This window comes from Pipistrellus kuhlii, unplaced genomic scaffold (genome assembly GCF_014108245.1).
Source record: "Pipistrellus kuhlii isolate mPipKuh1 unplaced genomic scaffold, mPipKuh1.p scaffold_m20_p_2, whole genome shotgun sequence".
NCBI classification, from domain to species: domain Eukaryota; kingdom Metazoa; phylum Chordata; class Mammalia; order Chiroptera; family Vespertilionidae; genus Pipistrellus; species Pipistrellus kuhlii.
Genome location: NW_023425515.1, coordinates 156,137,393 through 156,165,385, shown reverse-complemented (window position 1 = coordinate 156,165,385; position 27,993 = coordinate 156,137,393). Strand labels below are relative to the sequence as shown.

Genomic DNA, 27,993 nt, shown 5'->3' with positions numbered 1-27,993 from the left:
CCAGTCTGCTTATCAGGTGATCTGATTGGGAAAAAAGAAATGGAAGGCAACATCTCAGGTATTTAGGAAGTTCCAGGCCTGATGTGATTGGTTTTATTCTAGGAATATCTTTGAGTGTGTTTTCTAGAGATACATGATTTGTTCAAGGCTACATTGCAGGAGATAAAACTGGATTTGAATCCAGTTTCCACTCTGGTCCTTCCCTTCTGAGCAGGCCCCAGTGCCTTTAGAGGACATGCCCATTCTTCCTGCTTTCCATTCCCCTACTCCCCCAATGCCCTCATGCCCGAGAAACTGCTCGGAGGCGGTGTTCTACTGGGGAGATGGTGACGCCCATTCTGATCTCCAAGCTCAGCTCTTCATTGTCCGGGGGCTTAAAGGTAAATTTTTGCAAAAGGGAGGTGAAGAAAATGAACAGCTCAGCCCTGGCCAGCTGTTCTCCAAGGCATACCCGCTTTCCTGAAAGACAAGAACATAAGAGTTAGCTTTCCAGTTGGTGTCCTTGCCCAGAGGGACTGAAATCTTCCAGGCTGACTACTGGCTCAGGACACATTTCCAGGACTAAAATAACCCATGAGACATACCAAATTCAAAACTAATAAAGATACTAAAAATTTTTGTTATTCATTTTACAATGTTATGATTTAAAAAGGCTTTTGAACTGGCTGTTTGAAAACATGAGTTTTCACAGCATCTCTTTTACACCTATCAGGTTGTTTACCCTGTAAATGTATTAACTAACCTTTTACAGCATAATTAAAATGTAAAAAGGCAAAAGGGGATGCATATAGAATAGAATCCATCTAGTCCAGGATGGCATTAGCATCACTCCTGATGCCCATAATGATAAGCAAGTAGCCACTTTCCTTGTCCCTCCCCACCCCCATATTATAAATTGGCTCTAGTTCTGTGTGAGTGGCCCTTAGAAATTCTGTGAAGATGGCAAGTGTCCAACCTTTTTTGTGAGCAAGAGGCAGGGTCTGAGTATCTGTCCCCAGTGTTTCAGGGGACAGAACAGAGTGAAGCTGGAATCTTCAGGCTGCCCTGCCTGCCAAGGAAGGGCCGAGGAAGAAAGGGCAGCCTGGAGCCACTCCAGCCCTGGGAATCCTGAGCTGGAGCAGCAATAAGAGGAAATCACGCTGGACAGGGCTGTGTGGAGGCATTCCAGCTAAAGCCAAGGATGATGGGGAGAGGAGCAGGGGAGGGCAGAGGGGAGCTCTGGATTCACACCCTCTTATTTTGTAGAACTCACCTATTGAGAAAGGCAGAAAGGCTTCCCTTTTCTTAAACTGTCCATTCTCTAGAAAGTGCTCCGGGTTGAATGTGTCGGGGGTGGCCCACTCTTCAGGGTCCCTGTGCAGTGCAGTCAGATTGGTCATGATCATGGTCCCCTGGAGAAGGCAGCAAAGACTCAGGCAAGGCTTGACCCATGCAACACCCCCATGCAGAGGGCTGGAAGTCCCCTGCTCCCAAGCCAGGGCCTGACCATATCCTCACCCTCCCCAACCCACTGTTTTCTGAGCCCAGCTCCCCACCCCCAACCTTCCCAGGGGCCTACTTTGCCATGGTACAACTTGCAATGATCAACTGCAAATGCCTGCTGGGAATTTCCTAGGGAAGTATGGCTACTCTTTTTTGTCTTTTTTTAAAATAAATCTTTATTGTTCATATTATTACAAATGTTCCTCTTTTTCCCCCTCCATTGCTCCCTTTCACCAGGTTCCCACCCCACTCTCTGCCCTTTCCCCACCCCCCATTGTCCTCATCCATAGGTGCACAGTTTTTGTTCAGTCTCTTCCCACACCCCCCACTCCCCTTTTCCCGGAGAATCTTCAGTCCACTCCCCTTCCATACCTCTGATTTTATTATATTCACCAGTTAATATTGTTCATCAGATCTTTTAATTCTCTTGGTTTTTAGACTCACTTGTTGATAGTTACATCTTCATTGTTCATAATTTTTTAAAAAATATATTTTTATTGATTTTTTACAGAGAGGAAGGGAGAGGGATAGAGAGTTAGAAACATCGATGAGAGAGAATCATTGATCAGCTGCGTCCTGCACACCCCCTACTGGATGTGCCTGCAACCAAGGTACATACTCTTGACCAGAATTGAACCTGGGAGCTTTCACTCTGCAGGCCGATGCTCTATCCACTGAGCCAAACCAGTTTCGGCAGTTGTTCATAATTTTTATCTTTATTTTCTTCCTCTTCCTAAAGAACCCCCTTCAGCAATTCATATAATTCTGGTTTGGCGGTGATCAACTGCTTTAGCTTTTTTTTATTTGTGAAGCTCTTCATCTGGCCTTCGATTCTAAGTGATAGCTTTGCTGGGTAGAGTATTTTTGGCTGTAGGTTCTTGCTATTCATCACCTTGAATATTTCTTGCCATTCCCACCTGGCCTGCATGGTTTCTGTTGAGAAATCAGCTGACAATCATATGGGTGCTCCTTTATAGGTAACTACCTGCTTTTCTCTTGCTGCTTTTAATATTCTGTCTTTGTCTTTTGCTATTGGAATTTTAATTATTATGTGTCTTGGTGTGGTTCTCTTTGGATTCCTTTTGTTCGGGGTTCTATGCGCTTCCTGCACTTGTAAGTCTATTTCTTTCACCAGGTGGGGGACGTTTTTTTTCTGTCACTATTTCTTCCAATAGGCTTTCCATATCTTACTCTCTCTCTTCTTCTGGGATCCCCATAATTCTCATATTGGTTTGCTTGAAGTTGTCCCAGAGGTTTCTTACACAATCTTCAACTCTCTGGATTCTCCTCTCTTCTTGCTTCTGTGGAGGAGTGACCTCTGGCTCTTTGTGTTCCAAATCTTTGACTTGATTCTTGCGATCTTTCATTCTGTTTTTAGGACTCTGAATAATATTTTTTATTTAAGACAATGCATTCTTTATTTCTAGTTGATCCCTTTTTATATCCTAAAATGTCTCCTTTATTTTATCGTCCGTTTCTAGGAAATTCTTTAAAAACCTTATAACTGTGGTTTTGAACTTAATGTTCATTCTTTTACTTTCCTCCATTTCCTTCCTTTGTGTCCTGCCTCTTCTCTGCATTTTAGCTGCTTGCCTGATTTGATGGAATAGTTTTGTGTCCTAAGTGTCCTGGTAGAGCCAAGGAGCACAGCCTTCCCAGTTACCTGAGGTGGAGAGTCTTAGTGCAGTCCTTTGTGGGCTGTGTGTGCAGTCTTGTTGTTAAGCCTTGCTTGTTTGTTGGTATCACTGGGAAGCATTGATCTCCAAGCCAATTGGCTGTGAAGATCAACAGTGTCTCAGCTAGGAGGGCTTCTGTGCTTGAGCTACAGTTTATTTCCTTAAGCTGCCACAATACAGGCCATTTATATGCAAAAGCAGCTGTGTGGTGTCTGTAGAATGTGCAGGGCAGGGCCTTGAGGCAGGTCTTCAGGGCAGGGTGGGGTCTCAGGACTTCACTAGGCTGGGCCATGGTTAACAGCAACAGCTACCTTCAGCCTTCTCTGCCCTTCCACATTTCCAAGTCCCCACATCCCTGCTATCCAGTGCAGTAAACAATGATTGCTCCACGCACCTCTGCAAGAGAGTCAGTCACCCTCACTTTTGGAATCGATGGCCCACAGATTAGCTTCTCCCCATAGACATCTGGGTTCCCCCTTTGACCCCAGAAACTCTATTTCAAAGTTATCGGGAGCTTGTTTCCCTTCAGGTTGAAAAAAAGCCTCGCGCCCAGTTGCCTGCCTACCAGCCCGATTCGCATGCCTCTGTACCTGAGCTCCTTAGCTTTTCAGCGCTTGTGCTCCTTTCTCTTTCAGCCACCCTTACCATGGTTTGGGTGATAGATATCCTGAATATTAGTTTTAATTTTGAAATTGTTGTGCTAGGAGGCAGAACAGTTGTTTACCTATGACGCCATCTTGGTTTCTCAGTATGGCTACTCTTGACTGCAGTATGGATGTTCTCTGTAGGGACTTGTCAGTGTAAGACCTGAGAGCAGACATGCATGCACCAATGAGAGATTAACATAGACTTGCCAGTCAGTACTGTACCAAAGTCAACCCAGCTGCTCAGTGCAGTGGTGACCATGGTAGTTCCAGCAAGGTAAACTATGTCTCATTCATCACTGTTATTCCTTTCTCTTCTCTCCATTGTCCACTGTACTGCCCAGGTTTAATACCCTGTTTCCCCGAAAATAAGACAGTGTCTTATATTAATTTTTGCTCCCAAAGATGCACTAGGTCTTATTTTCAGGGGATGTCTTATTTTTCCATGAAGAATAATACAGTACACATTTATTGTTAAATGAAAATAAAGGAAATTAATTACCTGTATGCAGTACTGTAGTACGGTAGTTGTCAACACAAACTAGACAAACTGTAAATCCTACAGTATCAAGAATTTACTCATTTATTCAATGACAAAGATGTCATCAGCTTCTGGAACATCATCATAACAATCCAATTCCTGAATTTCCTGGTGAATTTCTTGTGACTTAATTTCTTTCAGAATCAGTGGACCAAATTTCTCATGTTTAGCAATAGCACTGTCTTTAAATGAATACTTCTTGTCAAGGTAGCCTGATCGTAGTGCATTTGCAATGCAACTGTCAGTGATTTTCTCCCATGAATTCTTCACCCAAGTCACAACTTCTTGCAGTTTAGGTTTCACAAAGTTTCCACGCTGATTTCTCTCCATTCTATTTTCAATGTAATCATTAATTTCCATGCGTAAATTGTCTTTGAATGGCTTGTTTATTGCAATATCAAGAGTCTGGAGATAGGTCGTCATTCCTGCGAGAATTATTATCTGATCTATTTTTCTTTCGTGAAGAAATGTCTTCATGTCTTTAGCGCGATGAGTGCTGGCTGCATCCCAGACTAGCAGATCTCTTTGGCTCCCTCGCATAACAAGCAGCAGCATTAATTCGACCCACTTCCTTATAACTGCTTTTGTGGCCCAGGCTTTTTCGTTTCAAGAATAAGAACGCCCAAAACATGTTCAATCTTTTCCTTCTTGCCCTGATTAAAGGTGGGACTTTTGTGCCATCCAGACCAATTGCCAAAATACAGGAAACACATGCACTTTCATAAGCAGTAGAGGGAATGTACACTAAGGAAGCACCCCACTGTTCAATTGTTGTTTGAGATGATTGGCCCATAAACACTGCAGTTTCATTCATAGCTATCATGTTGGAAAGATTGTATTTAGAGAAGTCAGCATCATCAATAAAGGACTTGAATGCAAGTGCTCGCTTAATAACTTGAGTATCTTCCAACCTAAACAATGTTGTAGATCTTGTTAAAGACAGTTCGCTTCACTGAAGGAAATTATCCAGCCAGTGTTGTGATGCTCTGAAGTCTTCGGGTGCTATGTCAAACTGTGGTGCCATTGCAAGGGTAAATTCTTGAATCTGAGCCCTATTCACAACCAAAGCCTTTGCTCTCCTGTCAACAACTCATTCACAGATCAGGTCTTCCAGCTCAGAAAATAATGGTTGCCAACCTGATCCACTCTTGTGCTTTTTAGCATTTCCCTTGTCCACTTGTTCAATGAGGTTACCATACTCTGCTCGCCATTTTTGGACCAATCGATACTCAACATCTTTTTGGAGAAAGCAGTAAGATTTTGGCCCCAAGAGTCTTCCATGATTCCTTTTTTATACTCCATGGAATAGCCTTTTCTTTTTGTGCTCATTTCTAGGGGTAAGAAAAGGAATTGGGGTATCAAGGTGGGGGGAGGGGGGGTCACTTAAAATGACACAGGGTGGATCAGAGGGGGGAATCAAAATGGCACAGGAGAATCAGAGGGGGGATTACCATTTTAGTAACCCCTTTTGATCCTCCTGTGTCATTTTGATTGCCCCCTCTGATACCCCTGTGTCATTTTAAGTGATCCCCCTCCCCTCACCCCTTTGCCATTGAACACCTTCAGCAGACATCCCCCCTATCCCTTTATCAGACATTTACCCCCTGGGGCCTGCCTGGGGACTGTCACTGGGCTTGCTAGGGCCTGGATCTGGGCTGGAGCAGGGTCTACCACTGACTGAGAACCTTCAGTCATCATGAGGGCAGCCGGGAGCATCAGGTAGTGTCACCAGAGACAGACCAGCACTCACCACCTTCACCGCATCCTGTCTGCTCTAATCCTCCTGTTCTTCTACATGCATCTGCCAAAGTCTCCTCCTCTCTCCCGCCCCATGCTCACCGCTCACTCTGACCTCTGCTCCGCTTCCACACAGCAGTGATGTCAGGACTCCGAGTAACGTCACTGGTTGCTAGACGCCAGTCAGGGCAGCCCTAGCGACCATTTACGGTAAATTAATTTTCATTCTGAGACAGAGCCTACGGGGACCTTATTTTCGGGGGGGGGGGGGGGGATGCCTTATATTTCACTCAGAAGGAAACCTGTAAGTAGGTCTTATTTTCACAAGATGTTTTATTTTCGGGGAAATGCAGTAATAGAACCAGGTTGTCCAGTAAAAGGAACCACTGTTCAACAGGTACATATCAAGAAACCCAAGAATCCTCCTTATTGCCTCTTTTCCCCTCATTGATCCTTCAGTTATGCTGGTCAATTTTACTTTAAATTTCTCTTAATTCTGTCACCTCCATGCTATTCCCACTGTTACCATCTACTCCTGGCTACCCCCTTGCTTGCCTATATGCCTACAATAGCTGGCTAACTATGCCCTACATCCTCTCTTTCCTCTTTCAATCTGCTACATACTCTGCTAGCCCAGTGAGCTTCAAATAAGATTTAATCATGTCACACCCACCTACCCACCCACCAGCTTTGAGCGTGATAGAATCCTTTAACAGCTTCCCATTGCTCTTGGGGGACAAATCCATGGCCCGACCCCTGTCTGGGCCACTCTGTCTCTGCCTGCACTTCCACTTCATCAGCCATCTTTCCACTGTTCAAACAGCTCTGTTCTCACTTATTTTGTACTTTTTAAAATGTTGTCTTCATGTCTTTCTTCCTAACTCTTAAGCATTCTGCTGCCCTCACCTCAAACATCACTTCCTTTGGAAGCCTCCTCTGACTACTCCTGCTATTACTCCCCATTCCAGCCAGCCTGCATCTTTATAGAGATGTGAGAGTTTTTTCAGTGGGGCAGTTGCCATGGTTTCTGAGTATGTAGTTGCATGGTTATTTTCCTCAGGTTTGTTTACTCAGGCCTGAGCATTTTAGGTGCTTAATGAACATTTGTTGGATTAATAAAGGATAACTTATTTTAAGTACTTTTCATACTGAGCACTAGATTTAACATTCGACATGCATGACTTCATTTTACCTCAACCTGTGAGGTAGGTTTAACATATTTTACAACTAAAGAAATTGAAGCTCTTAGGGGTTAAATAATGTGCCCAGAGTCACATAACGGAGGAGGGAGAACCATGCGTTCTACTAGGTCTATTTGATGTCAAAGCCATGTCGGCTTAGTCTCTACAACTTAGTCACTTAGATCTGTCAGTTCTCAGGATAGTGATTAAAGTGGATGTTAAGAATAAGTTGTAGAGCTGGGGTGTTTTTTGGAATTTACGTGCTCCAAAAAACTGCTGTGAAAATGCAAGCAGCCCTAACTGGTTTGGCTCAGTGAATAGATTGTCGGCTGGTACACTGAAGGGTCCTAGGTTCGATTCTGGTCAAGGACATGTACCATATCCTCACCCTCCCCAACCCACTGTCTTCCTCTCTGTAAAAAATTAATAAGATCTATTTTTTATTTTAAATGCAAGCAGCACCTGTGACATAATTTAAACCTCAGCCTTCACCTACAACATGGTCAATTGGCAAGAAATCATAAATGCAATAGCTGCAGGTATAGCGGCTTTTCCTGGCTCTGCAGGGACAATGACCAAAACTTGTACAATGGGAAATCCCCTCTTAAGTTTGTCTCCAGGTAAGACATATGCAGAGGGACATATACAACTGGAATGGACCCACAGAGGTTGACCAAAGTGGTGAGAAAGCAAGGGAGCTGTAAAGGTGCAATGTGCAGAAAGGGCACTAGGTGGCATAGGAGAGATGTTTGCTAAGATCATAAGCCTGGTTGGTAGAGTGAGATCAGAATTTCCTTTGTGAGGACACAGAATTAAACAGAGACGAATTGAGAGCAATTGCAAGAAGACCCTTTTAAGGTCAAAGTCAAACAACTCCTGTGTAGAGAACATGATTTAGTACAAAAAAGATGAGCCTAGGAATCAGAACAGATCTGGTTCTTGAACCCAACTATTGTCACTTTGTAGTTGAGGGACCTTATACAAGTTGAATAGCTATGAGATCGTACTTCTCAGTTTATAAAATAGAAAGAAAAGACTTATTCTGAGGACTGATTAACATATTTTGAAAGAAACGATGTAGTCCATGGAACATAATTACTGCTTAACAAGTGTGTGTTCTTTCTCTGCTTTTCTAATACTTAATATTGCACACACTTGGACTAGTTTCTCCCATCACAGGGCTACAAGTAAAAACTGAAAAAACACCTATCGGCTTATTACGTTAGAAACACCAGGATTAATGTGATGTTGGTCTATATCAGTTGTCGGGAAACTGTGGCTTGTGAACCACATGCGGCTCTTTGGCCCCTTGAGTTTTTAGCAAAGGCCAGCTTAGGAGTACCCTAATTAAGTTAATAACGATGTACCTACCTATGTAGTTTAAAATTTTAAAAATTTGGCTCTCATCGAAACCAATTTGGCTCAGTGGATAGAGCATTGACTTGCTGACTGAAGGGTCCCGGGTTTGATTCCGGTCAAGGGCATGTACCTTGGTTGCGGGCACATTCCCAGTAGGGGGTGTACAGGAGGCAGCTGATCAATGTTTCTCTTTCATCTGTGTTTCTAACTCTCTACCCCTCTCTCTTCCTCTCTATAAAAAAAAAATCAATAAAATATATTTTAAAAAATTTTGGCTCTCAAAAGAAATTTCATTCCTCTTACTGTTGAAATTTGGCTCTGTTGACTAACGAGTTTGCGAACTACTAGCCTAAATAGTCTCAATTGTCCCTTTATATTTTAATGTTCTATATAGTAGACTCAGGATTGTGAAACAAAGTTCTCTAAAGTAATTCTGGCAAGTCCCTAATCATGTGAGATGTTCTACCAAGGCCAAAAAGAAGATTCCATGCAAAGTCAGCTGCATCTCCACAGAGATTCACAATACACATTTCATAGTAAAAACACTGAGCAATCCCACAGCAAAGAAAAGCCAGTCTTTGGTTAGACATATTTGACCTAGGAGTCCCCTTCCTTTCCATAATAACTATTACTACCTAGTTGAATTTATGTTTACCCAAGGACAAAAAATTAATATGAAACAAGTAAAATATCTCTCCCCATTAAAGTAATTCCCTAGGACAAGAATCTGTCACTTTTCAAATTCAGATTCTACCATTCAAAGCAATAAGCTTTAAGATCTGAAGCTGGAGTCCCTCATTACCTTGGGCAGGTGGTATCCAGCCATGGTGGTAGCATTGTTTACTTCCCTGGGCACATTCAGGGGGATGATATTTCCCATTCTCTGTACCTCATGGATGACGGCATTGGTGTAGGGCATGAGCTCCCGAGCATCCGTGCTTGGCTGCTTCGACTGGCCAATCACTCTGTCAATCTCAGCTTGCACTTTTTCTTGAAAATAAAAGTAAGTTCTTGCATTCAATACCTTTCCTTGAGCCTTGTGAAGCTAAGGAATGGAATAACTAGGATAAAAACGTTAACATTATACTAGGCTCCATAGACTCTTGTTTGTCAAGAAGATAATAAGAGTGGAAAGCGGGCCCTGGAATAAGACAATGATAGAAACTGCTAATTGTCTTCCAATGTCTGTTTTGTTTTTTCCCCTTTTTTTGCAATAATAATTGATTTTAGCTGGATACCTGGTTACCTAGCCAAAGTCTACATATCCCAGATTCTCTTTTTATTACAGTGACCATGTGATTAAATTTTGACCAGTAGAAAGTGTATAGGAGGAATATATATATAGTAAATATGGTAAATGTCCCCCTGCCCTATTAGTCACTAAGATGCACACTGACTACCAGGGGGCAGACGCTCAATGTAGGACCTGTCCTGATGTGCACTGGCCATTTACAAAGGAACAGAACCTTGGACCTGGCGCCCACAAAGCAACACTCAGCTTCCCTCAAGTTGGACACAGGTCCCATTACCACCCCAGAGTGACAGTCCCCCAAATTGCAACTGACATTGCTGTGACCCCATGGCGCAAAATGCAGCCCATAGCCCAGCCTAGCCTAGAAACAGTGGCTGTGGGCTCCAGGTAATGATGTCACATAGCAGAGCCCAGCTTTCTGTCCTAGCAACTAGCCTCCTTAGAGTTTCTTCAGTCCAGGAAGACAAGCCAGGTACAAACATTTTACACTGCAACCAAATGTCTGTGAAGCATTTTCCCATGCCTCAACTCATTTGATCCTCACAGAAGTCCTGGAGTAGGTAGATAGGAGACTTGGTGGAATTCTATTTTCTTTTCATTAGCCAGAAAACAGGGAGTTAGAAAGCTTAGAAACTTGACGCGACTGAAAAGAAGAAATGGTAGGCCTTGAAAAGGACTTCAGGTGTTCTCACTGTGCAGAATAGTCGAACACTGCTGCAATTAAGTATTTTATCTTTTGTTCTACCTGTGTGATCTACAATAATAATCTGCTTCATGTTGATATTTACTGCTGTGTTGCTAACAATTACCTTAAAGAGAAGTTGGGGTGCTTCACTTAGCTGGAAATAGTTTAGCTAAATCAGAAAGCAGGTCTGATTAAGCAAGTTTATTCTATATATGAAAGATTAAATTGACTCATGCATGAGTGATACAAATAAAACTCTCATGACAATCACATACGTGTGTTTTGATCTCTCATTGTTGATTGTGAATTTTGTTGACACTTCTATTATAGAGAAAAGGCAAATAGAGATGTTAAAATATTTCTTCTAACTAATTCCAATGTGCATGAATCCATGCACCAGGCCACTAGTGTTTAATAATTGGAACATACCCTTAAAAGAAGGGTAAGTACTTTTGAGCCCTTCTCTTTGGGGAGACATCTTTGTGCCAATAAGAACATTATTTTAGATACATCAGAACATCACAGTGGAGAGATCTTGAAATCCAAAGAACTCTGTAGAGTGCAGTTCAAATTTGATATATAAACTTCTATATATGTTTTACCATCCATTTAAAACATCCAAGTGCCCTAGCCTGTTTGGCTCATTGCATAGAGCATTAGCCTGCAGACTGAAGAGTTCCAGGTTCAATTCTGGACAAAGCATATGTCTGGGTTGCAGGCTCCATCCCCAGTAGGGGGCATTCAGGAGTCAGTGGATCAATAGTTCTCTCTCATCACTGATGTTTCTATCTCTCTCTCCCTCTCCCTTCCTCTCTAATATATATATATATATATATATATATATATATATATATATATATTATATATATATATAAAGCCAACATTCTAATCATGGTAAAATACACATAAAATGTATCATTTTAACCTTTTTAAGTGTATAGTTTAATAGTGTTAAGAATAGTCACATTATTATGCAGCCAACCTTCAGAACTTTTCTAACATGCAAAAGTGAAACTGTATTTATTACATAACAAATCTCAATTTCTCCACATTCCCCAGCCTCTGGCAAGTACCAGTCTACTTTTAGTTTCTATGAATTTGATTCCTCTTGATACCTCATATAAGTGGAATCATGCAGTATTATTTTTGTGTGTTTAACTACCTTATTTCACTTAGCATAATGGCCTCTAGGATTATCCATGTTCAAGCTTTCCTTTTTAAGGCTGAATGATGTTCCATTATACTCCATGGTTTTATCTGTTCATCATCAATGGACACTTGGTTACTTCCACCTCTTGGTGGTTTGTGAATAACGCTGCTATGAACATGGGTGTAAACTTCTATCAGTTTAACCATTATTATTTTGGAAGCTAAGTCTGTATTCTAACTAGGTAGCTTTTATATTGTACTTTAAAAAAAAATTAATTCACAGTTGAAAAGGCATTTTGCATCATGACTCAGGATATATATATCAAATTGCATGAACAAACTTATCCATAGTACATGGAAAGCACTCTGATCTTTTCTCTTCTATCTTTATTTTAGAGGAAAAAAGTCTTGTCCTAGCTTGTTTGGCTAAGTGGATAGAGTCTCAGTCCTCAGACTGAAGAGTCAGGTTCAATTGTGATCAAGGGCATGTACCTCGGTTTCAGGCTTGATCCCTGACCCTGGTCAGGGAGCGAAAGGGAGGCAACCAATCTATGTGTCTCTCACATTGTTGTTTCTCTCTCTGTCTCTCCGCTTCCCTTCCACTCTCTCTAAATATCAATGGAAAAATATCCTCGGGTGAGAATTAACAAAACAACAACAACAAAAAAGATCTTGATTCACTAAATAGATTTTATGTCCCTATAATAAACTGTTACCCAAAATTTAAAAAGTTGTATCATATCAAATCTAATCCCTCATGTGATCAAACTGTTCTGGGGCCTGGAGAAAGAAAACTGATTATAACAGTCACTGTCACTGAATGGACTACAGTTTGTGGGCAGATATGCAAATAATATGCAATAGCACAGTTATGAGGGGCATCAGGTCATCTCTAGAGAAAGAGAACGCTACTAATGTTCCAGAGGATTGGGAAAACATGAAAGGTGGTGTTAAGCACATTCTTTAAGCAGAGCTAGTCGTTCGCCAAGTAGAAAAATTAGGGAAATACATTCTTGAGAAACCTATCAGGGTTGCCTAAGACCATGAGAAAACACAGATATTTGCATTACAATTCATAACAGCAGCAAAATTACAGTTATGAAGTAGCAACAAAAATAATATTATGGTTGGGGGTCACCACAGCATAAGGAATTGTATTAAAGGGTGGCAGCATTAGGAAGGTTGAGAACCACTGTTGTAGAAAGAACACCAGGGGCAATGACACAGGCACAAATAATGACAATGCAAAGAAAATGACAGGTAATTTAATGAGGTCCCCATGCAGGGAGGGTGAGTTGAGACTGGATAGGAAGTAAGAGGCAGAGCAGATGGTAAGAAGTAAGAAGTTTAGACATTTTTCCACAGGGAAATGCAAGACCACCTAAAAGGAGAGAAGGCTAGGGACAGGTCTTTTCCCTCCCTCCTTCTTTGCCTCTCTCCCTCCCTTCCTTCTTCCTTCCCTCCCTCCTTCCTTCTTTTCTTTTTTCCTTATTGTCTGACATTTAACTTCCCCTAAGACCAGATTTCTTGTGAGAATGTAACTTTCCTGGAACTTACCACAATGTCAATTAACTTTACTGTTTTCCCAAGTAGAGTGTCCTGAGGTCAGGGACTCCTATTATATTTGTATGCTGTGGCTTCATTACAATAATGACAGAAAAAATGAAGAACATGCCTGTTCTCACATCCACATGGCCTTGTGACTGTCCTGCCTATCTTTCCCCTCCACCATGCTATCATCTTCTCTCAACTTTGGGGCAGTGTGTCCAGGAGGCACCACTGTGTCATGGCCCAGCTTGCTCACCTTGGATTTCTGGGTTGAGGGCCATGTAAAGCAGACCCCAGCGCAATGTTGTCGAAGTTGTCTCAGTTCCAGCAAAGAAGAGATCCACGGTACTGTAGATGAGGTTTTCCTCAATGAAACTGGAAGCATCATCACCCTTGTGCTACAAAGCACCATGTTTGTTAGTTTATTTAGAGGGTTCTTGGTGGCCACAATGCATAGGGCTTCATCCTGGGGAGGCAGGTGGGAGGAAAGAGCCCCCGAGAAAGGCTCTTTTTTTGGTCTCCTTGAGTGGCAGTCTTATCACAGCAATATTGTTAGCATAGTCCTGCTCCAAGTTCTGGAAATGTTTATTAGTTTGGATGAATGAAAACCAAGACAATGATTTTTAATGCCTATAATTTTGGAGATGCTATTAGTGGAGAGTCAGACTTGTGTTCCAATATTAGCCACACTACTTACTGTTTCTATAACAAAGGGCAAATTACTTACCCTCCTGCTTCAGTTTCCCAGCTTAAAAAATAAAGTAACAAAACACACCCATGAAGATAACATTATGAATGCCATGAGAGGCAAAGGGCACATGGCAAATACTCAACAAATGTTTATACTGATACTAGAAAGAATAAACTGAACTTGTTTATGTGCAACAAGTTGTATATCTCTCAGTTAATCTTTCCCTTCCAGGTGAAAACTCACTGATTCTAACAATCATTCTTCATGGCATTTCATCATTTTTACCACCTTCTTCTGAAAGCTTTAACTTCTCAACATTCCTCTTACTGTGTGAATCCATATAGCACATGAAGTTTCCTCCTCTGAGTACAAATCAATATTTTTATTAATATAATGCCAATACAGTGAAATAAGAGAGGGAATGGAAAAGAAATTCATCACTCTGCCAACTTTCACAGAATGATCAACTAATGTGATAGTCAAAAATTATGACACTGATACGAAGTCTATTAATCAGAAGGATTACAGTGTTGAAATCTACACATCTAATTTGGGACCCCCATTCCTTTTTCTTTCCTATAATGTCATAAAGTGGACAATCTGGGGTCTTACTCAGTCCTTAATGATAAACTTTCCCATGCATTCAGCTTTTCTTGTAGGGGTAGGTCATTTGCCCCAGGTTCATATAATAATAAAACAAAGTTCTGAGGTTCAATACTTAATCTTTCCTTTTTCATATAGTTCCTTAAAATATGGAAGGTAGAGAATAGAAGAAGAAAAGGCAGTATTTGTGCATTCCCAATATCTTAAGCCAAATGCCATTGAACCCATATCTTTATTCCTATCTTTATTCCTAATTGCCTCATCCATCCTGAGTTAATGCTACTCTTACACTCTATGAAATTTTGCCTCTGTTTTACTTCCCTGTGGTAAATTGAATACTGACTCAAGAGATGTCTATGTCTAATCTCTGAAAGCTGTGGGTATTATATGGGAAAAGGAACATTATAGATATGATTAAGTTCACAGTCTTGGTTGGGAAGATGATCCTGGAGCATCCCAATGGGCCCAATACAATCACAAGAGGCCAGAGGGTTGTAAGGAGAAGATGTAACGATGGTAACAGAGAAGATGTTACATGGATGGCTTTGAAGATGTAGGAAGGGGCCATGAGCCAAGCAATATAGGCGATCTGTAGAAGCTGGGAAGGTCAAGGAAACAGATTCTCCCCTAGAGCCCTCAAAGGAGACAGTATTGCCAACACCTTGGCTTGAGCCCAGTACAACTGGTTTCAGATTTATGATATCCAAAGCTGTGAGATAAATCTGTGTTGTTGTAAGCCACTGAGTTAATTTGTTACAGCATCAAGAGGAAACCTGTACATCCCCATTTGTCTTCAAAACAAAGCACAGGAAACAATTTTCCTCACCTTTTCTATTTCCATGAGGTATGCATCAATAAAATCTCTTGGTTCTGCAGGATTCCAATCTCTCTTGTGGTTTTGAATCACATGAGAAATAAACAACTTCAATTGCTCCCATTTGTGAAAGTGTGTTTGGTGGTATCCAGGAAGAAAGTTCATTATCCGTGGAAAGGTATTATAGAGCTAATAGAGAAAAACAGAATATGAAGACAACATGGTGCAAGTACCACAGTTTATGAGACAATAGAGAGCAGGAGGCTAGGGTTGCCCCTGGCTAAGGAGGAAGCCCAGCCTTCCGCACACCTTGGTCAGCCCACTTAAGGCTACAAAGTTTCAATTATAGAAGATAAATAAATTCCAACAGAAATGGCTGACACCATGGATGGAGCAGAAGGCTTGGCTCTGCTCCAGGTTACAAAGTTTAAATTGTAGAAGATTAATAAATCCCAGATACCAGAGCCTCCACTTGGGTCACCAGGGGGCGTGGCTGGCCTGCAAACCACCACAGGCCCCTGGCCCAGCCTGCCCCACACCCCAAGGTCTACCCTGATCTGGGAAACCATTCAGGGCAAACCAGTTGGCCCCTACACATGCACCAGGCCTCTATCCTATTTAAACAAAGAGTAATATGCAGATTGACCTTTACTCCAACACACAAGATGGCTGTCCCCATGTGGTCAAAGATCCTGCCACCATGTGGCCATGTGGACACAAGATGGCCAGCAGGGGAGGGCTGTTGGGAGGGACTAGGCCTGAAAGGGAGGGTAGTTGGGGGCTATCATGCCTTCAGGGGAGGGCAGTTAGAGGTGACCAAGCCAGCAAAGGAGGGAAGTTGGGGCCAAACAGGCTGGCACGGGAGCAGTTAGACATCAATCAGGCTGACATGGGAGTGGTTAGGGGGTGATCAGGCTGGCAGGCAGACGCAGTTAGGGGCAATCAGGAAGGCAGGCAGGTGAGCAGTTGGGAACCAGCAGTCCTGGATTGTGGAGGAATGTCCAACTGCCCGTTTAGGCCCAATCACACCTGAATCAGGTTTAAATGGGCAGTCAGACATTCTTCAAGGGGTCCCAGATTGGATAGGGTGCAGGCTGGGCTGAGAGACATCCCCCCACCAAAGTGCACAAATGTTGTGCACCAGGTTTCTTGTAAAAATAATAATGAGGATGAAAATGAAGAGGATGTAACTTGTTGCTCTTTTGTTTATCTTGTTGCCTGTGGGGCCTCAGGATTATTCTACAACTGGTGACTCAATGACATGCAATCCATTAAGAACTTAACACAGAGCCAATGTACCATGATCTAGCTTTGCTCACACACTGACATGTCTGCCTGCACACACCAGGATGCTTCATTTCATCTTCAAAGGGTTGTTGTGAAAATTAACTTAGATCAAGTGCAATTGTTCATCAAAATGCCTGTCTATTTTTGGACCCCAAGACATGCTTATCCTCCTCCTCTGCTGCTCCTTCCTACCCTTCCATGGATTTATTTTTTCTGGCGAAAGTCATGGGGTATCCTCTGACCTCTCACCTTTCCTGTGTTCTGTCTTATTAGCAAGAACAAAGTGGAATCACTGGATTGGGGACTACCATGACTGGAAGTGAGAACTAGGAATTAAAAAATAACTTTGATAATAATTATTATAGCTTTCATTCATTATGGCCTTTTCCTGTGCCAGGATTCATGATAACTTCTTTATCCATTTTGATATGATGGAGCCATAAAGCTCTAAGCAAAGATGCTTGTCAGAAATAAATACAAAATAAATCCACTTCTAGATACCAGAGAGGTGAGTCAACACTTGCGCTGATTTAAGACCAAGAAGCTGAACAGAGTTTCTGAAAGACTCACAGGCCCCCAGGGACAAAAATGGAGCACAGACAGTGTCCACCAAGGAAGGGTGAGGTTTAATAATAATCATAATAATTATCCATCTTTACCCTATGAAATTAGATTGATAATATCCTATTGATGGGTGTGTAAACAGTGTAACGGTTTTGAAAACTTTTAGGCAGCATCTTCTATGTCCAGGTTTATATGGCAAGAGAAACAAATGGATGTGTCCACATGAGCAGTTGTAATAGAATGTACATGCCGGCTTTATTCATAACATTCAAAACCGGGAACAATCCAAGTGTATATGAATAGAGAATAGAGGGACACACAATGTCATATTCATAAGATAAAATATTCTTCAGATTTTTTTTTTAAAAAGGGCAACTAACACCAATGAATCTCAAATAGCCCCTGATAGAGGGGGTTGAAACAGCTGGCTTAGGGAGGGACATGAGAGACCAGGGAACTCAAAGGCAATGGCACTATTGTCCTTTTTAAATAAAACAACATAGGTGCAGGAGGAAAACGAATCATTGTCTCACTAATTAGAAAGGTGTGGATAAGAAACCCAGAAGCCGGTCAACCTTGAAGCTCTGAAAGGTCAGAGCCAAGCACTCCCTATCTAATTGAAACTACCCTGTTTCCCCGAAAATAAGACAGTGTCTTATATTAATTTTTGCTCCCAAAGATGCGCTAGGTCTTATTTTCAGGGGATGTCTCATTTTTCCATGAAGAAGAACACGGTACACATTTATTGTTAAATGAAAATAAAGGAAATTTATTACCTGTATGCAGTATGGTAGTACAGTAGTTGTCAACACAAATCAGGCAAACTGTGAATCTTACAGTATCAAGAATTTACTCATTTATTTAATTACAATCATGCCATCATTTTCTGGAACATCATCATAACAATCCAATTCCTGAATTTCCTGGTAAATTTCTTGTGACTCCATTTCTTTCAGAATCAGTGGACCAAAGCTCTCATGTTTAGCCATAGCATTGTCTTTAAATGAGTACTTCTTGTCTAGATAGCCTCTCAGAGTGCATTTGCAATGCAACTGTCAGTGATTTTCTCCCATGAATTCTTCACCCAAGTCACAACTTCTTGCAGTTTAGGTTTCACAAAGTTTCCACGCTGATTTCTCTCCATTCTATTTTCAATGTAGTCATTAATTTCCATGTGCAAATTGTCTTTGAATGGCTTATTTATTGCAATATCAAGAGTCTGGAGATAGGTCGTCATTCCTGCGGGAATTATTATCTGATCTATTTTTCTTTCGTGAAGAAATGTCTTCATGTCTTTAGCGCAGTGAGTGCTGGCTGCATCCCAGACTAGCAGATCTCTTTGGCTCCCTCGCATAACAAGCAGCAGCATTAATTCGACCCACTTCCTTATAACTGCTTTTGTGGCCCAGGCTTTTTCGTTTCAAGAATAAGAACGCCCAAAACACATTTAATCTTTTCCTTCTTGCCCTTAGAAATGATTAAAGGTGGGACTTTTGTGCCATCCAGATGAATTGCCAAAATACAGGAAACACATGCACTTTCGTAAACAGTGGAGGGAATGTACACTAAGGAGGCACCCTGCTGTTCAATTTTGTTTGAGATGATTGGCCCATAAACACTGCAGTTTCATCCATAGCAATCATGTTGGAAAGATTGTATTTAGAGAAGTCAGCATCATCAATAAAGGACTTGAATGCAAGTGCTCGCTTAATAACTTGAGTATCTTCCAACCTAAACAATGTTGTAGATCTTCTTAAAGACAGTTCACTTCGCTGAAGGAAATTATCCAACTAGTGTTGTGATGCTTTGAAGTCTTCGGGTGCTATGTCAAACTGTGGTGCCATTGCAAGCGCAAATTCTTGAATGTGAGCCCTATTCACAACCAAAGCCTTTGCTCTCCTGTCAACAACCCATTCACAGATCAGGTCTTCCAGCTCAGAAAATAATGGTTGCCAACCTGATCCACACTTGCGCTTTTTAGCATTTCCCTTGTCCACTTGTTCAATGAGGTTACCATACTCTGCTGGCCATTTTCGGAACAATTGGATACTCAACATCTTCTCTTTGCAGAAAACAGTAAGATTTTGGCCCCAAGAGTCTTCCATGATTCCTTTCTTGTACTCCATGGAGTAGCTTTTTCTTTTTGTGCTCATTTCTAGGGGTAAAAAAAAGGAATTGGGGTACCAAAGTGGGGGGAGGGGGGATCACTTAAAATGACACAGGATGGATCAGAGGGGGGAATCAAAATGGCACAGGAGAATCAGAGGGGGGGATTGCCATTTTAGTAACCCCTTTTGATCCTCCTGTGTCATTTTGATTGCCCCCTCTGATCCCCCTGTGTCATTTTAAGTGATCCCCCTCCCCCCACCCCTGTGCCACTGAACACCTTCAGCAGACATCCCCCCTACCCCTTTATCAGACATTTACCCCTTGGGGCCTGTCTGGGGAGTGTCACTGGGCTTGCTGGGGCCTGGATCTGGGCTGGAGCAGGGTCTGCCCCTGACTGAGAACCTTCAGTCATCATGAGGGCAGCCGGGAGCATCAGGTAGTGTTATCAGAGACAGACCAGCACTCACCCCCTTCGCTGTGTCCATTCCACTCTAATCCTCCTGTTCTTCTACAGGCATCTGCAAGTCTCCTCCTCTCTCCCGCCCAGTGCTCACAGTTTGCTCTGACCTCTGCTCAGCCTCCACAAAGCAGTGATGTCAGGACTCTTGAGTAACATCACTGGTTGCTAGACACCAGTCGGGATGGCACTAGTGACCAGTTTACGGTAAATTAATTTTCATTCTGAGACAGAGCCTAGCGGGGGCCTTATTTTCGGGGGGGATGCCTTATATTTCACTCAGAAGGACACCTGTAAGTAGGTCTTATTTTCACAGGATGTTTTATTTTCAGGGAAACATGGTATGGTAGCTGAAGCAACTTTCCCACCAAATAATCATGTAAATTCTTACTAATAAGATAATCTGCCTGTTACTGGAATTGCCTTCCTAAAGGCAATGTGTGTATCCCAAACCTGAATAAAAGGGATGGCAAGGCCAAATCAAAGCATAGTCCTCCCACTAGAATTGGGTTTCTGCCTGTCCCCCATTTCCAAAATTAATATTTTTCTAGTCTCTTTCATTTGTGTATGGCCTTCTCCAGAACCTGAACCCTGAGCTAGAACCCTAAACCACGTGAGACATGAAAGTGATTCCCACAGGTGCACAGGTATATGACATGTGAAGTTTCTTGCTTTACATGAATGCTAGAAATGTTCTTTGTATATAATAAATATTTTAAAATATCAAAAACACTAGAGTCACATTAGTTGATTTCAAACAAGTTTCTGATGAAGTCAATTTTAAAAGGTTATATTGCAGCTTATAAAAACATCCGTGTTGCTAAAAACCGATTTGGCTCAGTGGATAGAGCATTGGCCCGCGGACTAAAGGGTCCCAGGTTTGATTCCAGTCAAGGGCATGTACGTTGGTTGCAGGCATATCCCCAGTAGGGGGTGTGCAAGAGGCAGCTGATCAATGTTTCTCTCTCATCGATATTTTTAACTTTCTATCCCTTTCTCTTCCTCTCTGTAGAAAATCAATAAAATGTATTTTTTTTAAATCCATGTCTGACAATATCCATGTCAGACAAAAAAAAAAAAAAAATCCATGTCAACCCCAATATCCTTAATCATGTATGAAAAGAGAACCCCTTACCTGGTTCCACACTGACACCTCCATAACTATGATATCATCCAGCAACCTCAGCATTTCTTGGAACTGACTATCCTGGTACTCAAAGCGCTCCCCAAAGGTGATGGAGCAAATAATGTTGGAAACTGCTTTGTTGATCTTGAAGTGAGGGTTAAAAGGCTGTCCTGGAGGTGGAAGAAAAGGTGGATCCTTCAGGTTGGTTTGTCTCTGTTTCTACTGAGAGTCTACATGACATATGTCATATGACATACTGAGCACAGAAATACATCTGAGGCCTGGCCATAGCACCCTACCCAGCAAGTGCTCATTCAATGCCTGGAAAGTCGAATTGCTGACCAGGGCTTAAAATCAGTAATGTTGAACTGATGTACATATTACCAGCTACACAACGGGGAGAGAAGGGTTTAAACATTTTGAAGCAAGCAACCTATTTTGCAAGGAGAGGCAAAACATTTTACAATGGCATGGGAGTGTTCTATGTTTTCTGAGAGGAGGAGGAGAAGGCTAAGGAGGCGGAGGAGGAGGAGGAGGAGGGGGAGGAAGAAAAGAAAGAGGAGGGAGGGAGAGGGGAGGAAGGAAGGGGAGGGGGAGGAGTAGTTAGGAAAAAATTCAGACAAGTAGAATGAGGAAGTAGGAGCTGACATCTCACCAGACCCCCCATTGACAGGAATAATCAAAGGGAAAGGGTAAATGGTTGGAGGCTCCTGTGTGGTCCTGGGAGTAATAACAACAACAGCACAACAACAACTCCCACTCTCAACCAGAAGGCAGAGTCAGAATTTGACACCACAATGTTTGGAGACAATCCCCCACCTACCCACATACTTGGAAGCAAAATTCCAATAACTTAACTGGCCAGAAGCACAACTCCCTCTCAAGTTGACCCACATCCACCCTGACAGACAAATGCTGTACTTTTGCTTCTTTCATAGTGGTGCCTGTGCTCTGGCCAGTTTCTTTTTCTCTACTTGAATTACTTGCTTTGTTCTCAAAAAGAAAAAAATAAATCAGTAATGTCTTTGCTGTTAATCCTCACAAGAGAATATTTTTTCTGTTGTTTTTCAGAGAGTGGAAGGGAGGGCCAAGGAAGGGGGAAGGGAGGGGGAAGGGGGAGACACACACATCAACTGGTTGCCTCTTGGATGTGCCCTGACAAGGGAGCAGGGAACGAACCCACAACCCAGGCATATGCCCTTGACAGAGAATCAAATCCAGGATCCTTTGGTGCATGGGCCAATGCTCTAACCACTTACCAACATGGCCAGGGCATAATCAGTAATGTCTTTAATGCCAGTCTTCTTTTGCTTAGTAATTCTAGCGCTCTATGAGCACAGGGACATGGTTAGTTGTTCAGTTTTATTCTTAGTGCCTATCACACTGCTGGGCACAGGACAGGTATGTAAGTACTAACTACTGGTTATATCTGTTCAGTGAGTGAATGAGCCGCAGTCTCCTGCACCTGACCTAGGAAATATACCCACCGTTCTCCTCTTCTATCGCTTGGTTGAGCTGGTAGGCCTCCTCCTGCATGCATTCCTCTAAGCTCTTCTTTCCTAAACCAAAGTTCCTCAGTGTTGTCAGGGTGAACCTTCTCTGCTCCTTCCATTCCTGGCCATTAGACATGATCAAGCCTGAATGAAAGAAAGCCAACAATGGGTACAGGGACTTGTATCAGATGGCAGAAGGAAAAAAGGCATTAGGCAGGGGAAAGTATTCAGAGGAGTCCCCCCAGAGCAGTGAATACAATTGCCAACATGTACTGATGGTTTGCAATGCCAGGCAAATTCGCATTTTTTATGCATTATGTAATTTAGTACTTACAGGAACTCTAAGGTAGATACAATTATCACCCACTGTCCCACTTTTGCTGATGAGAAATCTGAGGCACAGGAATAAAGTAATGTGTGCAAGGTCAGCTGAACAGGCATTCAAGTTCGCATCCCTGAGTCCCCAGCACAGGCTTTGATTACCAGCCACATAGGTTGATTTATGTACTATATTTATGTTACACTACATACTAAGAATGTAGCCCCAGGGAAGAAAACCCAGGTTTGTAAAGAGGCAAGGCATTGTTGGACCTTAACACATGAGTAAATGACTGAAGAAAGCAGAGGAGTGGATATCATGTGCAGGCAAAGGAAAAGACAACATCTCATTGTGTTGCACAGACCATCCTTTCTTTTATAACACAGGTAAGGCCATGCTCCTGTCACCTCTTCACTTCCAGAGCACACTTCAACTCCTTTTCACATCTGGCTCCATCTCTATGAAATGGCCCTCCTGGCTGGCAGCTCCAGGGATGCTTTGCAACTTTACCTTCCTTGGTCTTTCAGCAGCACCTGACCCTTTCTTCCTGAAACCCTCTCTTCCAGGGGTGCTCAGGGCACTGCACTCTCCAGAATTGTCCCCTAATCTCTGAAAGCAGAGAACTTCCTATATCTCTGGCTAGTTTATTTCCTACCAAGTTCTCAAATGATGGAGTTCTTCAAGGTAAAGTCTTCTGTTCGCACCCTTACTCCATTCTTGGGACATCTCACTACACCTACACTTTTAAGTAACATCTATTGACAGAGACCCTCTATTTCTATTCCTTGAGCTTCAGACACAGATATACAGGTCTCTGCTTGACTTTACCAATGTAGCATTTCAATTCCAGCCAATCAATGATGGAATTGATGGTTTTCTCCACGCAACTCCCCACCCAAACCTAACCGGACACCTTGTCCTCCAAATGTTCCTTCTGCCCATCAATCCACTCATTTGGGGGTCTGCCTCACGTCAGTCTCCCTCCTTGTCCCTCCCTCTGGTTCATCATGTTTTACTGGATTATCTCCTGGATACCTTTAATCCATGTATTTTCTCTGCCACTGTCCCATTTTCACCCACTGTCCTTTCTTGCCACCTCTCTAGTCCAAGCAACCACTTTCTCTAACCTAAAATGTTGCAACAGTCTCTTGCTTCCTTCATTGTACTCTCTATATTGCAGCCCAAATAAGGCTTTAAAACGTAAATATGATGATTCCTTTCTCTGCTGGAAACCATTTAAGAGCTTCATTGTTATTAGGATAAAAACCAACATTCTTATTGAGAACCTGAATAAATTATCCCAGGCCAAGCTCAGCAGCTTCATCTCCATTTAATTATTCCATTGAATCACTGTGCTTGCCACACTGGTCTCTTTTTTATTTCCTCAGGTTCACTGTCCTTCTCACCTCAGGGACTTTTTATATTCTAGTCCCTCTGCCTGATTGCTTCTTCTCTTTATTAAATCACTTGTCATTTACTTACATTAGTTTTTCCTGAATCTCAGGACTAGATTAGATACCCCTAGTAAGTGCATCTGCCCTCATCTACATAAATGCTTTAAATTATTATGGAGAGTTGATAGTCTTTCTCTGGGATAGAATTTGACTTACATAGAGATGTGGATTTTATCTATTCTACTCATTGTTGTATCACTGGTACCTGGCACTGTGTTTCACCTTGCAGGTAATAAATAGAGTAAATGGATGGAGAGTGAATAAACTCTTTCAAATAGGCCTTGAGGAGCACTTGAAAAATATGGTGCTCTGGTAGAGCAACACATGTTTGTTCAGATTTTTAAATGTTTCACTTTATTTAATGATCATTTAAACTATTCATGCCAAACTCTTCTAACATAGACCTGAAGGCTTGAGATGCCTGTGGACACCTTAATGATAAAGCAGGAGGAACTGGAGCCAAGAAGAAACCTCAAAAGCAGTGGAAGGAAGCAGATGTACATCCGCATTCCTAGGGAAGACTGGCAGCTAGAAACCAGAGAGAGCCAACATATTGCCACCTCCTCTGCTCTCATGGAATGAAGGGTCATGTGTTTATGAAAGCATCCAGAGTGAGTGAACACACACCGGAGATGCTGTTTTTCCAAATTCTCGTCATTAGGACTGGCCCTGTTTGATCCTCTGAGAGAGCGCCTTCCTGGGGAAATGTGAACATCAATTTTTCTTTAAAGGCAGGAGCTCTATAATGGGCTTGGTCTCTAGGGAGTGCTGGAGAATTATAGTCACAGAAGCACTGCTGACAAGCTTTAAAAATATTAAGACATCCACATATGACATTAGTCAAGAAGCTTACCATTTGTCTTAAAGATCCGTTTTCGAACAGGGGACATGGGACGGTTCAAAAAGTTGTGACCCTGGTGGACAAGGGCTTCTTTGATCAAGGGCAATCCAGTTATAATAACTGAAGACCAGGCACCAAACTCCATGCTAAAAAGGTTCCCGTATTGCTTCACATACTGAAAAGGAAATAGTTACAGTTAAGCACGCCCATATTGGTGTCCAGGAAAGGAGTGTGGAGTTAGGGGTTTGTATTGAGGGCCCAGGTGTATGCACTGAGTCTCTGCTCCTCTCAACCAGGCCTGGATGCAAGTCACTGCAGGGCATGGACATACATTATAAAACATTGCTTCAGAGAGTGAGCTGATAAGAGCATCTACCCTTGTCTTGAAATGAGTTATGAAGGTATCGCTTCGATAAAATGAATAAGGTCTCTAACCTCACGCATCTTAGAGCCTAATAAAGGGAGAGAATTCAGTACACATGACTCACCAAGATGGCTGAGACCCATGTAGTGCACATCTGGTGTAGCAAGCTTGGACTTTTTTGTTTCATTTTTAAATGTATTTTTTATTGTTGATAAGCATGGACTTCTTAGCAAATCATGTCATTTATGCAAAAGAGAACGTTTTTTTTCTCAACACGTGCGAGAGACAGAAAATTCCTTACCGGGCTGGGGCCAGGTGTGAGAAAAGCCCTTTGGCTCTGGAACTGTGTGTGTGGACCTTAGTTCTCTGGTCACCAACTGTTGGCTCCTGAGAAAACTGTATCGCCTTTTGGAGCCTCTGAGCCCTAGCTATAAAAGAGAGAGAATGATCCTTCCATCAAAGGGCGCTGCTAGGGAGAAGGAGGGCAGCAATGCAAAAGGCACTGTGTTTTCTGGTACCCAGTACATGGTCGCTGGGGTCCTGGAGAAGGAAGGCGCCCTGTGTGCAGAAAGACCTGCATGTGCGCTCCCAGCAGTGGGAGGACCAGAGTGCAGGGATGTGCTGAAGGACGGCCCCCCTGGTTGCAAGGGCCATGCTCACTGGGTACCATGGTGAGCACCTTTCATCTTTTATCTTATTTAATCTCACAAGGACTCCAGGGTCCTAACGAATTTTAGGAAAGGAAAATGAGTGGCAGCTGAAGGAATGCAGCCAAGGTAAGGAAGTTATAGAGTGGCAGAGGGAATTGTGTAAGATTGGAGGACAAGACCCTGAAGTGGCTCCAGGGCCTTTGAGTTTAGTGGCAACCTCAGATTGAAGTGGGGACCTCAGAGTGTAGTGGGGACCTCAGAGTGTAGTGGGGACCTCCGAGTACAGTAGAAACCTCAGAGTGTAGTGGGGACCTTAGTGTAGTGGGAGTGAGAGTGAAAGTGAGAGGATGGCAAAATGAGTGAAGGGTGTCAAAGGTACAAACTTGAAGCTGTAAAGCAGTAGGTCCTGGGATGTAAAGCACATCATCCTGGCTAAGGTTAATAACATATTTGAACATTGCTAAGAGTACAACTTAAAAAGTTCACATCACAAGAAAAAAAATTTGTAGCTAACGCATGGTGACAGATATTATTTGTGGTGATCATTCCCAGGTGTATACAAATATGGAATCATTAGGTTGTACACCTGACACTAATACCATGTACTATGTCTATTATACCTCAGTTTTTTAAAAAAATGTGGTGTGATGACAATACTACACAGCTATTAAAGTGGATGAACTGAAACCTCCTGTATGCAAACTGTTAAGATCTATTCTTAGCAACTTTCAAATATGCAGGACAGCTTTATTTACTCTAGTTCCCTGCTGTGCTTCACAACTCTAGGTCCCTCCAGGGTCCTGCCCTCAGGTCAGGGTCAGGACTCCACCCAGCACCTGTGCCCGCCCACTCCTACCTTCTGAATAGACAGATGAGGCTCCTTCAAGATCAGTTGGAAGAAATTCCCAAGGATGGGCAGACGCGGAGGACCAGGCGGGTAGTTCTTAGGGATCCGGTTTTTGAAGAAATTGGCAAGGAGCAGGAAGATGACTGCTCCCAGCAGGAAAGAGCTGGGATGGAGCATCCTCCAGAGGGCCGCCGCTAGGGAGCCCATCACTGAGATCCTGGCTCTGAGGTCCTCTGGCTCCAAGGCACTCTGAGCTGGTGATGTCCTGCCTGCCTCTGTCACACCAATCCCAGCACTGCCAACCCTCCTTCCCACCCCCACTCAGCCACACCCCTTCCCTGCCGCCCCGCCCCCCGAACTTTGTCCTAGTTTTGATCCCACAGGACTTCTGAATCACATCAGTCCCCCTCTCTCTGCCCCGCCTTCAGCCTGCCCCAAGCTAGCCTGCCCAGGCCAGATGCCAGGCTCTGGATTTCAAGGGATAACCCAGGGCAATCTTGGAAAGTCTCTGAGACTGTTGGAGCTCTTGGGTTTATGGGTTTCAGCGCAATTCAGAGAAAGTCACAGACTTTGCCTCCCCCCCCCCCCCCCCCCCCCCCCCCCCCCCCCCCCCCCCCCCCCCCCCCCCCCCCCCCCCCCCCCCCCCCCCCCCCCTCCCCTCCCCTCCCCTCCCCTCCTCTCCTCTCCTCTCCTCTCCTCTCCTCTTTTTTTTTAAAATTCTAATTGGAGGACAAGGGAGGACCTGCTTATGGAGAGGGAAGGAGATGAGAGAAGAGAAGGAGATGAGAGAGAGAAGGGGATGAGGGAGAAGGAGATGAGGGAGAAGGAGATTAGAGAGACAAGAATGAGAGAGAGAGAGAGAGAGAGAGAGAGAGAGAGAGAGAGAGAGAGAGAGAGAGAGAGGTGCCCCAATCTGAGATCAAATCTGAAACCCAGGTTTGTGCACTGACTGGGAATCAAACTAGAAACAAAAAGCTCCTAGCATTGACCCTAGTCCTTGAATAGGTGGTTAACTCTGAAGCAAAGTTTATTTCTAAAGTCCAGAGGGAGAGACTAGGCAGTTTTGCTTTTGTCCTTCCAGTGAACATCTTCTTGTTTCCTCCAGTTGTTAAGCATCCAT

The 27,993-nt window shown here is 42.9% G+C and overlaps 1 protein-coding gene across 1 annotated transcript; it reads right to left on the bottom strand.

Moving 5' to 3' along the window:
* Positions 1-61: 61 nt before the first annotated feature.
* LOC118723975 (cytochrome P450 2J2) lies at positions 62-27,156 on the bottom strand. The gene is made up of 9 exons (XM_036446825.2): positions 26,883-27,156; positions 25,025-25,187; positions 22,393-22,542; positions 20,915-21,075; positions 15,375-15,551; positions 13,511-13,652; positions 9,423-9,610; positions 1,253-1,391; positions 62-459 (listed from the first exon to the last, which is right to left on the bottom strand). The coding sequence occupies exons 1-9, from the start codon at positions 27,078-27,080 to the stop codon at positions 281-283; spliced, it is 1,497 nt and encodes a 498-aa protein (XP_036302718.1). The 5' UTR covers positions 27,081-27,156; the 3' UTR covers positions 62-280.
* Between the last annotated feature and the right edge of the window lie 837 nt (positions 27,157-27,993).